The sequence below is a fragment of the Geospiza fortis genome, unplaced genomic scaffold (assembly GCF_000277835.1).
Source record: "Geospiza fortis unplaced genomic scaffold, GeoFor_1.0 scaffold176, whole genome shotgun sequence".
NCBI lineage: Eukaryota > Metazoa > Chordata > Aves > Passeriformes > Thraupidae > Geospiza > Geospiza fortis.
Window position 1 is genome coordinate 386023 of NW_005054514.1, and position 13317 is coordinate 399339.

The 13317-nt window shown below is 49.2% G+C and overlaps 2 protein-coding genes across 2 annotated transcripts in view; one reads left to right on the forward strand and one right to left on the reverse strand.

Annotated features, from left to right (window-relative positions):
• Positions 1 to 3739, forward strand: part of NEFM (neurofilament medium) — a gene marked incomplete at its 5' end in the record, with an annotated part of 4728 nt that extends 989 nt beyond the window's left edge. Inside the window, 2 exons of the mRNA XM_031063573.1 lie at positions 245 to 369; positions 1748 to 3739. Coding sequence (XP_030919433.1) covers positions 245 to 369; positions 1748 to 3152 — 1530 coding nt within the window. The remainder of the gene's footprint in view (positions 1 to 244; positions 370 to 1747) is intronic.
• A 5450-nt stretch (positions 3740 to 9189) lies between these two features.
• Positions 9190 to 13310, reverse strand: NEFL (neurofilament light). The gene is made up of 4 exons (XM_005428958.3): positions 12881 to 13310; positions 11563 to 11687; positions 10470 to 10786; positions 9190 to 9760 (listed from the first exon to the last, which is right to left on the reverse strand). The coding sequence occupies exons 1-4, from the start codon at positions 13187 to 13189 to the stop codon at positions 9570 to 9572; spliced, it is 942 nt and encodes a 313-aa protein (XP_005429015.2). The 5' UTR covers positions 13190 to 13310; the 3' UTR covers positions 9190 to 9569.
• Between the last annotated feature and the right edge of the window lie 7 nt (positions 13311 to 13317).

Here is a 13317-nt window from a genome sequence, read left to right on the forward strand (position 1 = left end):
GGTGGGAGGGATGCGGGACGCGCCCCGTGCCGGCTCCTCCGCAGCGCGGGATGCAGGGATGCGGAGGGCGGGGGGACGGTGCTGCGGAAGGCGATGGGAGCGGGTGGGTCCTGCTCTGATGCCAGCCCTGCCTCCCCGAGCGGCGGGAAGAGTTTCTAAAAGTCCCCTCAGAAAAGTTCTGCCCGCTCTGTCCCCGCGTGCGGCTCTGTCTGTGTCACAGGGGTTTTCTGTGTCTCCCTTGCAGGACACGATTCACCAGCTGGAAAACGAGCTCAGAGGAACCAAGTGGGAAATGGCTCGTCACTTGCGGGAGTACCAGGACCTCCTCAATGTCAAGATGGCCCTGGACATCGAAATTGCTGCATACAGGTACAGTGGGATCTTTGCAGACATGTCTGGAATATTAATAGCGCTGCGGATGCGGCTGGCTCAGGAAGCTTTACCACAGCTAAGCAATATCTGCATGCAGTGAACACGGGTGAAATGAGAGCTTGGCTACATCACTGCAGCCATTAGCAGCCCAGTGAGAGCCCAGAAGGTCATTGGGGACCAGCTCATCAGCGGCGGAGCTGCCAGCGAGCCCCCGGGCGCAGCGCAGCGTGACTCAGTGGCGGCTCCCGTGCCGCATTCCGTCCTTGGCTGCTCGGGCAGCAGATGCAGCGAAAGACGAGGTTATTTTTAATTCCCGTCTGCTTTGCAGATGCCAGGCATGCAGGGCTTGTCACCAGAGTTCCCTTTTATCGCCTGGGAGAGACAGTGAATTTGCTTGATCATGGTTTGAGGCAGTGAGTGCTGATCTGTCTGTCACAAACACTTTTACTTTTCTTGCTCAACTTTCCTTCAGAGGCATCTGCTCTAATCTCGAGCTGAACGCTGCTTGCTGTTGCCATCACCTGGCAGGTTTTTTTAGTCTCCTCTGTATCGCTTCAGAACTCTCACTGGAGAGCTCCTGATTTTTCTGGGTCACAGGCTTAGATGAAAAACATTTGAATAGAAGAAAAGTAAAAACAACAAAAACCCACCCCCATCTCCAGATCTGTTGAAATTTCTGAGGTTGCTCAGACACACAGACACCCCAGGGGCTGTAGCTGGCTGCTGCCAAAGTCAGCTGAAGCCTCCAGTTCTCATATTCTCACAAAGAAAAGGTGGATGCCCAAATTATTAAATTAGAACATGTGCTCTAATCAGCAGTGACTGTCTCAGACACAATATTTGATTTGGGTCTGTTGGCTGTGTCAAGTTCTGTTTGCTTAAGTCATAATGAATCCTATTCAATTAGTTAGTTTGCCCTAATCCCTGCTGATTTACACCATAATGAAGCTTTCTGACAGTGAAGATGAATTTTAACTGAACACTGAAGGTGTCACAGTAGCCATAAGCAAAACCAAGCTAAAAACTGCTGACTCTGAGTTTGGAAAAAGAGCAGATTCAAGGAAAGCTGGGCTGGGGCTGTGAGCAGTGGATGGCCCTGGTCAGTTCCAGCACATTCCACAGCAAACTGGTTCCATCCTGCTGGCAAGGGAGTAGTACAGCAGGGAAATATTATAGAACCCTGGAATGGTTTGGGATGGAAGAGACCTTAAAGCCCATCTCAAAGTGGGGGCTTTACCTTCCACAATCCCAGGCTGCTCCAAGCCCTGTCCAGCCTGGCCTTGGACACTTCCAAGGATGGGACAGGCACAATTATTCCCATATTTTGGTTTTTTATGCTCATTTTCTTTTTTTTCTCTCCTCCTGATTCCCTTAGGAAGCTGCTGGAGGGTGAGGAGACAAGATTCAGTGCCTTCTCTGGAAGCATTACTGGTCCCATATTCACACACAGACAACCATCTGTCACAATAGCATCCACCAAAATCCAGAAAACAAAAATCGAACCACCAAAGCTGAAGGTCCAGCACAAGTTTGTAGAAGAAATCATTGAAGAGACGAAGGTGGAGGATGAAAAGTCTGAAATGGAAGATGCCCTGGCAGCCATCGCAGAAGAAATGGCGGCCAAGGCACAGCAAGAGGAACAGGAGGAAGAAAAAGCAGAAGAAGCTGCAGAGGAAGAAGTTTCTGAGAAGGCTCCTGCAGAACAAGAAGCTGCAGCTGAGGAGGAAGAGAAGGAGGAAGAGGAAGCAGAGGAGGAAGAAGAAGCTGCAAAATCTGACGCCGCAGAAGAAGGTGGCTCTGAAAAAGAAGAAATCGAGGAAAAGGAAGAAGGAGAGGAAGCTGAGGAAGAGGAGGGAAAACCTGAGGCCAAGGGCAAAGCTGAAGAGGTACCAGCAAAGGCAGAGAAGGTCAAAACACCTCCCGTAAAGTCCCCCCCCAAATCCCCTGTAACAGAGCCGGCCAAGGCCGCCCCCAAAGAAAAAGCCGCAGAAGCAGCAAAAGAACAGAAGGTGGAGAAAGCAGAGAAGGCGGCCAAGGAGGAGGAGAAAGCAGCATCTCCAGAGAAACCTGCCACACCAAAGGTGACCTCCCCGGAGAAACCTGCCAGCCCTGAGAAGGCTGTGACGCCTGAGAAACCTGCCACCCCAGAGAAGGCTGTGACCCCAGAAAAGGCTGTGACCCCTGAGAAGGCTGTGACCCCCGAGAAAGCTGCCACCCCAGAGAAGGCCGTGGCCCTGGAGAAGCTGGCACCACCAGAGAAGGCGCGCACCCCCGAGAAGCCGGCCAGCCCCGAGAAGCCACGCACCCCCGAGAAGGCCATGAGCCCCGAGAAGCCCCGGTCCCCAGAGAAACCTCCCTCCCCAGGCAAGGATGCCAAGGCTGTGGTGGAAGAGACCATCACTGTCACCAAGGTAACGAAAGTGAGCGCCGAGGCCGAGAAGGAGTCCAGGAAAGAGGACATCGCGGTCAACGGGGAGGTGGAGGAGAAGAAGGAGGAGGAATCCAAAGAGAAGGAGGAGGAAGACAAGGGAGTGGTCACTAACGGCCTCGACGTGAGCCCCGTGGATGACAAGGCTGAGAAAATCGTAGTAACCAAAAAAGCAGAGAAAATCACAGGGGAGGGCGGGGACAGCGGCACCACGTTCATCACGAAGTCGGTGACCGTCACTCAGAAGGTGGAGGAGCACGAAGAGAGCTTTGAGGAGAAGTTGGTGTCCACCAAGAAAGTGGAGAAAGTCACCTCACATGCTGTAGTAAAGGAGATTAAAGAGAGCGAATAAAAGCAACCATAGCTAAAATTCAAACCAATTCAAGAGCTTGGGTCGGTGCAAAAGGTTAAGCCATAGACAGCTGCAAAATGCATGTGGGTGACGGCTTCAAAGCAGATCGGGTTCTCTCACGGAGGCTCCAGACACACAGTATTTTACTTTTTCGTGCAATATAGGGAAGGGGGGGGGAATGCATGCAGGCTCAAGATGTACTCCCTCCACAGAGCTTGGGGATCTACAAAAAAATACTACTACTACTAGTGCATGAGATGAAATGTGCAGAGGAAGCTTTTCTGAATTTCCTGAGCTGTTGGAGGGACATATCTGAGGAGTGAGTTCAGATGTATTATGCAAACAACCAACTGAGCCAAAACCAAACTGAAAACAGTAATAGAGTATTCATGAGAACCAGAACTCTCCTAGCCTTAAAAAAAAAAAAAAAAGCTACTTATAACTAATTATGTTTACCTCACTGGTGCAATTAGGGCGGACTTTTGCTCCTGGGAGAACCTTGTTGACATGCACAGTACGCAACCTTTTGTTGTTTGATGTAAAACAGTCACAGCAGTTCTTGCTCAATAAAGGTCAATATGAAAACATGACTTGTTCTGATGGCTTTTTCCCAATTTAAACCCCTCTCTAAGCTGGATGCTCTCTCCTGAATGGGAATGCAGTGCATGGGTTGATAATTGGTTGAGGTTCCTTTCCTTAGTGTTCTCATTTGTCTGGGAGTTGGACTTGGATGGTCCTCGGGGGTCCCATCCAGCTCAGGATGTGCTGTGCCCTGGGAATTGGATATGATGGACAAATTTCCTCTAACACAAAGGCTGGATTAAGAAAATAATCTATAAGAAAATAAGCTATATCTCAAATTTTCTAGAGGAAAGAGGAATCCATTGAACACCTCTGCCTGGCCTTGAGGTGCTTAGAGGGGTTGCAATTGTTTTTTTAGGCAGGGAAAGGACTCTAAGCCCTCAATCCTGCTTGTGCTGAGCCAAAAAATGTTAAAATCTGCTGCAAGTGTTGTTGTCCTCTTTACACCCCAACATCCACACATAGAGAGCCAATTTCCAAATAATTCCTTGATGTTTCCTGGGGAGAGAGGCTGGGTTTGGCAACTTCTGTGGCACCAGTTTGTCACTTAACTGAGCAAAAGCCCATTGAGGGAACTCAACCAAGCCACCACGAGGTCCTCAGAATGGGCTTGGTTCTGGTTATTTTACCCCTCTTGCCTTAATTATATAGGAACCTCCTTATTTATTCTCTGGGTCCAATGATCAAAAAGTTCAATTTGCCTCTAAACACAAAATTCTAAAATCAAAAATTAACCAAAGGAGGTTAATTTGTTCTTTTGTTATGAACAAAGCCAATCAAAAATCGCTCTATATTGAAAAATAAATGGAGACAAAGGAAAAAAAGGGAAGAAGATAGAGCCCCAACTCCAATGTGGGAATTAATTGGTCATTATAGGATTCACTTTGTGTTCATTTCCCATTTTAAAAGGAAAATGAAGATGGCAGCTGCTGCCCTGCCTCCCACAACTCACAAAGAAAAGCAAATAATTTTCATGCCTGGATTCAGGCCGTGGACTACCCTGCAATCTCTTGCCTGACTGAGGGTCTGATCAAAATCTAGAATTTCCATGTGCCTTCACCCCATCAATAACTGAAGATCAAGGAGTTTTTAATTGAATGGGTTCAGCACATTCTTCACTGGAGAAGTGGTGGAGAGCCCACAGCAGATAAGGCTTCCAAATGAATCTGGGTGTCTTTGTGGAACAAACCAATGGATGTTTCTCCTGCTGCTATCAATAATGGGAATCTGTGCTCAGCAGCTTGGCTGCTGAGTGATGTTTAATTAAAGCAGAATTAACAAATGAAACAGCAGCTTCTCTGTAGTCCTGTGTGGGTGTGACACAGAAATAACTTTACCTTTAGGAATAAGGAGTTCAGCACTCCCCTGTTTTTTGGTATCTACATCAAATTGTGTCAAAACACAACGTGCCCAAAGGTTTGTGAGAATTGGAGGTGTTTTCCCCTTAGATTTAAACACAGTTTTCAAGAAAACACCAGCACTAAACCAGAGACCAATATTTAACATGGAATTAGTGTATGTGCTTCCAAATAAGTTCTAGAAGCCACTAAAATGTCCAGAACTGCAAAACCCATCCCTCAGAGTGGAAATCGGGACTGCAGCACGGACAGGAGGGGTCACCTTGCACGGGGACTCAATGTTGGTGTCAGCAGCAGACTGGGCAGGTGGGATCCCAGCCAGGCTGGTTTTCATGCTGGGATTGCTTTCCAGCTTCTTTCTCTCCAGTCCTGGTGGGACCCATGTCCAGGGACCCCAAAATCCTGATTTGTGGGGGTTTGGTCCCGTTTGCACTCGGGCAATCCAGGATTGCTCCTGGGACGAGGGGCTGGGCTAACCCAGGGTACATCCATCCCCTGCGTGGTTTGGGGAGGCAAACCCTTGGCATGATGTGTTCCACAGCACCCTCATTTCACCCCTTTCCCACCCAAAACGTCTCACAGCTTTCAGTTATTACCCACAAGTGTATTTTTCGCCCTGCTCTAACACTCTGGATTTGTGTGTTTAGCCCATTTCCCACTGCAGATGTTCCCAGCAAGTCCTAAGAGGAACAAGCAAGTGGTTAACACATTTCTAAATGTTTATAAAACTGTAAGAACTGATTAATATTTAATGGTGCCAAGAGGTTTTGTCTACTGACATCTGCAATCAAACAGTTTCAAAGGAGAGCACAATTCCCGGGCAGAGAGGCATAAATAGGATGTTATTTGCCTGTTCTGCAGCAATTACTCCTCCAGACTGCACAGAACCAGTGATGGGAATAATTATTTTCAGACAGAGAAGTTCATTAAACAATAGGAAAAAAATCCATGCAGGGAAAAATAATAATTAAAGGAATTTACAGTGAAGATTTCTGCATCTTTTTAAAGGTGGGATATTTAGACCACTGTGGCTTCAGGAGCTGGAGGGTTCTAAACCAGGATCTTTTTCCTGTGCTGGCTTGTGGAGATGCCACAGTTATTTTTCAGCATCCCAGAACAAAATTCCAGGTGGGAACAAACTGAGAAGCGTTACAAAACACAAACAGGATGCGTTTGCCAGGGAGCTGAGTCAGGCACCAGAATTTTCTCCAGTCATCAGGGTTTGTGCTCTCCTCATCCACATTTGGGCTTTATTGCTGCTTTTGCAGGATTAAAGCATCCTTAACTAATCTGGGCTGGCAGGAAAGGATGGGCTGTTAATTGTTTAGTTGTTAAAGGTGAATTTCTGGGCTGTGGGTGTTCTGTACAGGTGCTCCCCTTGTGAGGGGAGGGGAGGGGTGGGGAGGGGGTGTGTGTGCACCTCAGGGAAAGCACCCAGCACCTCCCTGCGATGAGATCTCAGCCGGATCCAGACCCCAAGAGCAGGAAAGACCCCCAGGACACTTCTGGCTTCACTTGCAGCTGCAACTCGGGTGAAAGTTTCTCCTGAGCCTCCCTGTGCCAGCTTTTACTGCATTGCGTCAAAGGCAGCGCCTGGGATTTCCAAGGTAAGGGAAGTGCTCCAGCAGGATCCATCCCACAGCCCCGGGAGCTGCCGGGGCACAGGAGCCCAGCCCGGGCTCCCTCACCAGGCTGGGCAGCGGGGCAGGGCTGGGGGCCCAGCCCGGTGGGCCCTGCAGAGTCAGCCCTGCTGCAGCTCCTGCTGGGGCTGACTCAGCCCTGCGGAGCTGCAACGCATTAAAAATAACCCAGGGGGCAGGGACCAGCCTGCGAACGGCTGCAGGAGAGAGGGCAGAGCTGCTGCAGCTCTGGGTGCTGCTCTGGGTGCTGCTCTGGGTGCACGGGGAGCTTCGCTTCCCAAATCCAAGAGGGATGCAAAGGGCTGAGGGAAGGAGTAGTTAGTCAGCAAAAAAAACATCGCGAAAGGGGAGGGAAATTTGGGGTTTGAAGAGTTAAAGGAGCTCAGAGTGCTTGGAGAAAGGCGGGATTTGATATTATCATGGAATGGTTTGGGTTGGAAGGGACCTTAAAGCCCATCCAGTCCCACCTGCCCATGGGCAGGGACCCCTCCCACTGTCCCAGGCTGCTCCAGGCCCTGTCCAGCCTGGCCTTGGGCACTGCCAGGGATCCAGGGGCAGCCCCAGCTTCTCTGGGGATTCCATCCCAGCTCCTCAAGATCCTCTGAATAAGGAATTCCTTCCCAATGTCCCATCTAAAGCTCCTCCCTGGCAGTTTGAATCCATTCCCCCCTGTCCTGTCCCTCCACCCCTGGTCACTGCTCTCTCCAGCCGAGCTGCCCAGCTCTGCTCTGCCTTTGATGCTCCTGCTGGGCTCTGACCAGGGCTGGAACAGGATTTCCCTCCTCAGGAGCAGCCCCTCTCCCCCAGCTGAGTGCCAGGTGTCCCTTCCTGCACTTGGGCAGTTCCCAGAAGCAGCTCCCATTTCTGAGAAGCAGCTCCCATTTCTTATCTCTGAGCAGCAGCCCCAACAGTCTGCTGGGGGAGCTGGGGCTGTCACACCCCCGGAGCAGCTCCCTCCATCCCTCACAGCTCTGAATGCTCTCTGTGAAGAGCACTGCAGGTTCCTCCAGCTCTCCTCACCCCTGTCCTGCAGAGGGAAAGTAAAATCTGCTTTGTAACAAGAGCTCTGCATAAACACAGGGAGAAAAATCTCCATTAAAAGAGGAGGGAAATGTAAAAAAGAAATATTAAGTGCTCTGTGAAGAGCACTGCAAGCTCCCCCAGGTCTCCTCACCCCTGTCCTGCAGAGGGAAAATAAAATCTGCTTTGTAGCAATGGCTCTGCATAAACACGGGGAGAAAAATCTCCATTGAAAGCAGGAGGGAAATGTAAAAAGAAATATTCAAGAGGTGTTGCTGAAGAAAGTGAAAATTATTTTACTTCTGGTTCTCAAAAGCATCAAGCTCCTAGAGAAATTGGGGAAAAAAAGATTGGAAATGATACTGGAACTGTGAGTTACTGGAATTACTGCTTTTCTGAATGGTTTGACCAAGCTTCTTTTTCTTTCTCTTTCTGCTTTTCTTGATTATGCAGAAGAAAATAATAATCTTAATTGTTTGCTTCATCCATGGTAATCTTTTTTATCACCCTTTACACATGGAGATGCTTTTGGTACCCCCCTAAGACTTGTATAAAAAAGATTTCCTTTCTCTCTGGACAAAGCCATTGAGGAGAACCAATGCCAACCAACTGATACCACATCACCAGTGCATAAAATCAAGTTACCCCAAAATCCTGTGCAAAAACTCATCCAGACAAATCTTTCTGTAAAGTTTAGTGCAGCCATTAATGCCTATTTATTTTAACTGAAATTTCCATGGGTCTAGTTTATTTAAACTGGTTTCATTTGCAGCATTGGCCCAGTGTTTGCCCTTACAAGGTTTAATTTTCTGTATCAGCTTTAAGCAATTGAACATTGACAGGCTCAGAGCACAGGACGTGGGTTGTGGAACTGCCAGGCTGTGCTGCTCTTGAGATGCTCCTTTTGCTGTCTTTTTTTAGCTCAGCCAAAACTTTAAAAGACCCTGGGAGGTTCTCAGAAGAAAATGAGACAGGGCCTTCAGCCAGGGCTGAGTTCAGAGAGCACCTGGGGGAGAGAGGCAGCTCCTTCCCCTGCACCATCCACCCTTCTCACTGCTCCTCATGTTCTGATTGTAATGTTATTTTTGAAGATAAGTCTTTGCTCCAAGCCTTACCTGCACCTTAAATTGTTCTTCCCTCTCCTCACTGACCCTGCAGACACTGAACAACCTCCTGCCACAACTTAACAGCCACATTTGCTTTTCCCCTCTGTGTTGGTTTGATAAAATCCCCATTTTTCAGGAGGGAGCTTGTGCTTGTTGCACCCTCAGCCAGTGAGACCCACCCCAGCCACCACCACACCCCAGGGTATTGTTATAAAGTGTGTGAAATTTTACCCCCAAGAGATTGTCCCCACTTCTCATTCACAAGAGTGGGATAAAGAAGCCCTTTATCAACCTTTTAAGGGCATCAGTGACACAGGACACGCACGAGGAATCTGTGTAAGCATTTCTGAACTTTATTGACAGCTTTATTGCACGTACTTAATGAAGCCTCCATCATTTCCCCCACCCACCGTTTCCAGAATTAGTTTAAATGCAAGTTAAAGGTAACCTTTCATTCCCAGCACTTCTTTCCCCCCCATTTGAAATGTTAAGGTTCTGGGTCACCCAGGAAGGACAGAAGCCCTGAACTCATACGTGGAACCATGCGGCACTCGGGGAGCAAGCCTTGGGTGCTCTGCAAGCAAACTCAGACTCTGCACAGGGAGAAACATCATAATCATGAACTGGAACTCAGTGGTCACTGAATTAAATAGGTGAGACTGCAGCTGGAGCTCAGTCAGTCACTGGTTCTGATGGAAAGCTGCCCTCAGATCAAGCCTTCTTCTTGCCTTCGCTCTCTTCCTTTCCTGCTGCTTCCTTCACTTCCTTCTCCTCCTTCTCCTCCTCAGCAGCTTCCTCAGCAGCTTCCTGGGACTCCTCCCCTTCTTCTGCTGCTGTTTCTTCCCCTTCTCCTTCCTCTTCCTCACCACCCTCTTTGGCTTCTTCTGATTCCTCCTTAGCACCTGTGAAGGACACAAAGATATTTCACATCCAGGTACAATTCCTGATGCCAGTTCAGTGGGAATCCCCTTCAACCCCACACATTTTGGCAGCTACAACAGAACTGCACAAGCAGCTTCTCCTGGATTTCAGGGGGAGTGAAACACTTCATAAAAACAATCATGGCCTTGAAAAATATCAATTCTGGACTCAGTGCTTAGAGCCTTATCCAAAGACCTGAATTATCTCTCACTGCTCTCCAATTGGCTCTTTAATTAGCTGTGATTTCACTATAATTAAACTTTACAGTAATGAACCCTTCACAGTTCAATGGCCACCAATGCCTGGCAGAGCAGTGATGGTGCCATGAACTTAACCCACTAATTCCAAGCCCACACATCAGCTGATGTTCCCGTTATCTCAGGCTGCTCTCTGGGAATTCATATTTAGCTCAGGATGTCCTTGGTCCTTCTTTCTGAGGATGTCTGAGCAATATTATTGGGGGTTTTGGAAACCTATAACGTGCCTGATTTGAACACTTGACCTTATCTCCCATCCAATATTCAGACTTTCCTGGTAAATTCCATGTGCTTAACCCCACCATCCTTTGGCTCACAGGAGTAGGAAGGGAAAGAGCTTTAATCATTAGATTTAATCATTGGGATTTCTGGGGTTTATCCCATAGGAGCAGGGTGCAGCATAAATAAAAGGGATTGAAAAGTAACTAAGTACCTTCCTCCTCTTCTTCAGCCTCTTCTCCTGCTTCTTCCTCTCCTTCCTCCTTCTCCTCCTCCTCACCCTCTTCTGCAGGAGCTGCCTTGGCCTCTCCTGCTTTAGCAGCCTCGATGGTTTCCTCGATTTCAATCTGCTCCTCCTGCACGTGGCTGGAGTAGTAGGTGGGGAAGGAGCGGGCGCTCATCAGGTAGGAGCTGGCCTGGAGGCCGCTGTAGGCAGACCTGCCAAAGGTGGGGGCACTCTGGCTGTAACCACTGGTGATGCTGCCCACGCTGGTGAAGCTCAGCCGGGTCTCCTCCCCCTCCAGCAGTTTCCTGGCAGGGAGAAATAAAAGCGAGGGGAAATGAGCTGGTTGTGGGGCAGCAGGAGCCCTGCAGACTGCACATGTGGTTATTAATGCAGGGCTGGTTGTGCACTTTGTGCCAATGCCACCCTATTTTCTTGGAATCATTTCTCCAGATGTGCCCATTGTGGGGGGATTAATACCTTTCTTTAAAATACCTTTCCTTAAAACCTGTCTAGAACCAGGTCCCTCTGGCAAGTGAAACTAGAGGTGTATTTTGCCACCCTGCAGCTGTAACAATTTGCTGCTGAGCTGTCAGACAAGGCTAGGAGCTGCTCTCTCAGTATTCCCCCTTGTTGCTCTCTCAGTAGCCCCCCAGTGGCTTCCACTGAAATTCTGTTCCAGCATCGAAATCTCTCAGTATCTGAGACAAAATATCACAGTTATTTAGCAGCAATTCTACTGGAAAAGATTTAATTTGTAGATTTACAAGTTAGAAAAAATCCCTATTCTTGAGGGCATTTGAGGGATTTCCCATTTTGAGAATGAGCCACTGGTATTGAGGAATTCCATTGATATAAAATCTCTTCCCCAAGTACAGAACAGGTACTTTTATCTGTCAGGATGGAGAACTGAGATCATTTACTGACAAACTAAAAATTCTGTGTGCACATAGAGAGGAACTGACTAAACTCTGCCACAGATCTCTGAAAATTTCTGCTGGGGGAATGATAAATACCCTGAATTCTCCTGAAGAGAATGGGAACTGCTCTGAGCTCTGGCTCATTAGAACATCCCCCACCATACCTATAAGCTGCAATTTCGATGTCCAGGGCCATTTTCACGTTGAGCAGGTCCTGATATTCCTTCAAGTACCGAGCCATCTCACTCTTTGTGGTTCTCAGCTCATTCTCCAATTTGTTGATTGTATCCTGTTGGATGGAACAATACTGACAGCATAAAATTCTGTTCTCTCAAGCCTAGCAATAATCACAAGGAATTTCTCCAATTCTTTTAATTTGATCTTGCTCTAGCAGACAGAAACTGCACAGCTCCCACTCCACCCTCAGCCAAAAAGCATCATTCCTGGCAGGTTTTCTGCTCCACATTATTCCAGTCCTATTTAACACAAAGAGCCCAATTTTCTGGTACCCAAATGGTAAAGCAGCCGTAAAATCTGTGTATTGTTTCATTCTGATTTTGGCCTCTAAGTGCTTTTTCTAATTTTAGCTTAGGGATATCCATTGATGATCCTTGCAGGTCCCTTCCAACTCAGGATATTCCATGATTCCATGATTTTTTTTGTATAGTTCAGGCTGAATCAGCACATGGACACATGGATATTGGGCTTTATCAGGGGCATTTTGCATTCTGATTTTATAACACCTCACATTTTAGGTAAGCGATGTCCCCATCTCTGGTATGATTTTGGTAATTCAGATCCTGATTTGGGTCTGTATTTCCACACCATGTCCTGCTCTAGAGCTCTGTGGCATTCTGCACTGTGATTTCAGGGTGCCTTCTCTGCAGCATGGGCACAGCAGGAACCAGGAGCGATGCCCCCGATACCCCCCACAAACCTGATCCCCTCATCTGGGAGACTCTGCAGACCCCAATTCCCTCATCTGCGGAGCCCAGCAAACCCTGACCCCCCTCACCTGCAGAGCCCTTCAAACCCCAACATTCATCCCTTCACCTGCAGGACCCTTCTCACCCCAATGTCCATCCCTTCACCTGCAGAGCCCAGAGAACCCTGAAACCCCTCACCCGCAGAACCCTGTAAAACCTGACCCCTATTGCCTGCAGAGCCCTGCAAACCCCATCACCCCTCCCCTGCACAGCCCTGCAAATTCCATCATCCCCACATCTTCAGGACCCTTCAAACCCCAACTTCTCCTGATCTGCAGAGCCCTGCAAACCCCATCATCCCCTCACCTGCAGAGCCCTGCAAGCCCCATCATCTCTCACCTGCAGAGCCCCTCAAACCCCATCATCCCCACATCTTCAGGACCCTTCAAACCCCAGCTTCTCCCGACCTGCAGAACCCCGCACACCCCCTCATCCCCTTCCCTGAGGGACCCCGACCCTCCTGCCCTGAGGGACCCTTCCAGCCCCCACCCCTCACCTGCAGGGCGGAGATATCCGCGCTCTGCTTCTCTTCCAGCTCCTGCAGCTGCTTCTCCAGCGCCTCGTTCATGCCGCGGGTGGCCTCGATCTCCAGCGTCTTGGCTTTGAGCAGGCGGCGGCTCTCGGACACCTCGTCCTTGGCGGCGCGGACCGCGTCCGTGTTCTTGGCGGCGCTCTCGCTGAGCACGGTGAAGCGGCTGCGGAACCACTCCTCGGCGTTCTGCATGTTGCGCGCCGCCAGCTTCTCGTACTGCGCGCGGATGTCGCGCAGCGCGGCTGACAGGTCGGGCTTGGCCGACACGTCCATCTCCACGGACAGGTGCGCGTACTGGATCTGCGCCTGCAGCTCGGCCAGCTCCTCCTCGTGCACCTTCTTGAGGAAGGCCAGCTCGTCCAGCAGGCTGTCCACGCGCTTCTCCAGCTCCGCCCCCGCCC

Bases quoted from the DNA above. Each gene is read 5' to 3' on its own strand.
- NEFL (XM_005428958.3), bottom strand. From the start codon at position 13,189: ATGGACGTGTCGGCCAAGCCCGACCTGTCAGCCGCGCTGCGCGACATC. The intron at 11,688-12,880 runs GTGAGGGGTGGG...TCCATCCAACAG, and splicing joins CGGATATCTCCGCCCTGCAG to GATACAATCAACAAATTGGA. The intron at 9,761-10,469 runs GTACTTAGTTAC...TGTCCTTCACAG, and splicing joins GGCTGAAGAAGAGGAGGAAG to GTGCTAAGGAGGAATCAGAA.